The sequence below is a fragment of the Cajanus cajan genome, chromosome 2, assembly GCF_000230855.2.
Source record: "Cajanus cajan strain Asha chromosome 2, NIPB_CcT2T_4, whole genome shotgun sequence".
In the NCBI taxonomy this organism is placed as follows: domain Eukaryota; kingdom Viridiplantae; phylum Streptophyta; class Magnoliopsida; order Fabales; family Fabaceae; genus Cajanus; species Cajanus cajan.
In genome coordinates, this window is record NC_138518.1 from 58,862,844 (window position 1) to 58,865,465 (window position 2,622).

The 2,622-nt window shown below is 46.7% G+C and overlaps 1 protein-coding gene across 1 annotated transcript; it reads left to right on the plus strand.

The window, feature by feature from the left end:
- Positions 1–1,530: 1,530 nt before the first annotated feature.
- On the plus strand, positions 1,531–2,241 carry LOC145955092 (uncharacterized). The gene has a single exon (XM_083069792.1). It carries the CDS (start codon positions 1,531–1,533, stop codon positions 2,239–2,241), a length of 711 nt encoding a protein of 236 aa, XP_082925918.1.
- The last annotated feature ends 381 nt before the right edge of the window (positions 2,242–2,622 follow it).

Here is a 2,622-nt window from a genome sequence, read left to right on the forward strand (position 1 = left end):
CTCCTTGGGAGTCTCTGCCATGGGGGCGCTGGGCGCAATTTGCATTACGCTGGGCGCGAGACCTAGGGGAGGTCTCTGCCTTCCCCACGCTAGGCGCGGGTTTGGGCACGCCGGGCGCGTGAGACTCCTTAGAGTCTTTGCCTGGCATGCGTTGGGCACAATTTGTATTGCGCCAGGCACGTTTGAGCCTTGGGCTCTCTGGCTGGACCACGTTGGGCGTGAGAACTCTTGCATCAGGCGTGCTGGCCCCTGGTGCTCTCTAGTTGTGCCGCGCCAGGCATGACCAGCAGTGCGCCAGGCGTGGAGGTGATGTTTAACTAATTGCTGTTAGATGTTGTGAAATGCTGAGAAATGTTATTTTATGCTGAGTTGGGCTGTCATTGATGATTATTAATGCTGAATTAAATTATTGTTGTGCTGTGAGCTGTGTTAGCTAGGCTGTAAGTTGTTTAGCTGTGCTGTGTTGTGCTGTGAGCGGTGTTAGCTAGGCTGTAAGTTGTTTAGGTGTGTTGTGTTTTGTTGTGAGTTGTTAAGTTATGCTGTAAGATGTTATTGCCACTAAGTGGTACTGTTATAGCCGCTAAGTCGGTGTTGTTATTGCCACTAAGCGGTGCTGTTATGGCAACTAGAGTGATGCTGCTATGCAGTGCTGATATTGTCGCTTTGCGGTGTTGATATTACTGAATGCTGTGATGTAGTATAAGCTGGTTGATGTGCTGATAGCTGTAGTTGGTTACCATTCATATTGTTATATATGTATGTTGATTTCTTTTCACTAGTTACCTTTTGTTGTTTCCATGTTTTTGGACTGTGATAATCATACATTGTATGGGAGCAGAGCAGGGATAGGTGTGTGGCTGGTGGTAAGTCTGCAGCTAGCGGATAGAGTTGATCCCTTTAGGTGTTTTGTTGTTATAGCTACTTGGTGTAGTAGCGATTGATGTATTTTGTGCACTTTAACTCTATCCAGACTTGGACCTTGTATATATATATATATATATATATATATATATATATATTCTAGACACTATATGTATACACTTGTTCTTTTCTGTGTGGTGTTTCTGGTATGCTGTGCTGTGTGTAGAGACCAGTCGGGTGGTTACACTTTAGTGGTATCAGAGCAGTTTGAGTCTAGTGGACACTCTTTGGGAGTGGTTCTTTTAGGCTTTTGTTGTGCTGAACTCTGTGCTGTGCTGACTTCTTGTTGTTTACTGTGTTGTTGATTGTTGTTTGGTTTAATTATTATATACTGAAAGATGCTGTTACGTACTTTTGTAGACAATAACTAGAACCAATGAGCAGATAGCCCGTGCCATGGAGATGATGGCTATGGCTATGCAACAGCAAAATGCCTATTTTGCTCGGATGGATGCTGATAGAGCTGTAGCTAGTGCAGCAAGGCCCACGGGGTCACAGGAGAGCCGGGATCTAGCTGAGTTCTAGAAATGCCATTCTCCACAGTTCAAGGGAGATGCAGACCCAGAGGTAGCTGACCACTAGATCTTTGAGCTAGAGAAAATCTTCACAATGTTGGGATGTTCTCAGGAGAGGAGGTTGGCATATGCTGTCTATATGCTGGTAGGAGAGGCGGAGCATTGGTGGAGGGGTACTCACCATATGCTTACTGCTAGAGGAATTGTTGTTGACTGGGAGTGCTTTAGAGGGGTGTTTCTTGAGAAGTACTTCCTAGAGAGAGTGAGGCATGCCAAAGAAGCTGAATTCATGCGGTTGCACCAGGGTGGACTATCTGTATCTGAGTATGCGATGAGATTCAAGCACCTGGCTCGTTTCTATTCGCAAGGTATATCTGAGGCCTGGAAATGCAGGAAGTTTGCTGAGAGTCTGAAATATGAGCTGAAGAGGGTGGTGGTGCCTATGGTCATCACTGAGTTTCCGGCCTTAGTGGAGAAGGCGAAGGTTGTTGAGCGGTTGGAAGGTGGTAACCGTGTCGTGAAGAATGCTGAGGGACCAGCTGGGTCCAAGAAAGGAGGAAGTCAGAGAAAGCCGTATGATAGATCCCAACCCCAGCAAGGGGGTCCTGTCATTAGGAAACCTTCTGATGCTGCTAGGGGAGGGAGACAAGGTGGAGATGCCACTCTCAGATGTTACAAGTGTGCTGGGCCCCATTTTGTCAGGGATTGTCTACACACGGAGAGCCAGTGTTTCAAATGCCATCAGATGGGTCATGAGTCGACCAAATGTCCTGCTAGAAACAGACCGGAGAGGGGTGATGCTTAGAGGGGTGGTACCCAAAGAGGTGATGCTTAGAGGGGTGACAGACCCACTACAACTGGTAGAGTATTCGCTTTGACTGGGGCTGAAGCTTCTACTTCCTCAAATCTTGTGAAGGGGAAGGGTAGAGTTGCTGGTAAGGATGTGATGATTCTTTTCAACTATGGTGCTTCACATTCCTTTATATCTTATGCTTGTGCTGCTATGCTGGGTGTGCCTATGTGTGATTTGGGGTTGAGACTGCTAGTGCCGACACCTGCTTCTGCTTCGGTAGTTGCTTCTGAGTTGTGTGCTGGCTGTCCTATTGTTATGAACGAGAAGAGGTACAAGGTGAACCTGATTTGTTTACCTTTGGTGGATATTGACATAATCTTAGGGATGGATTGG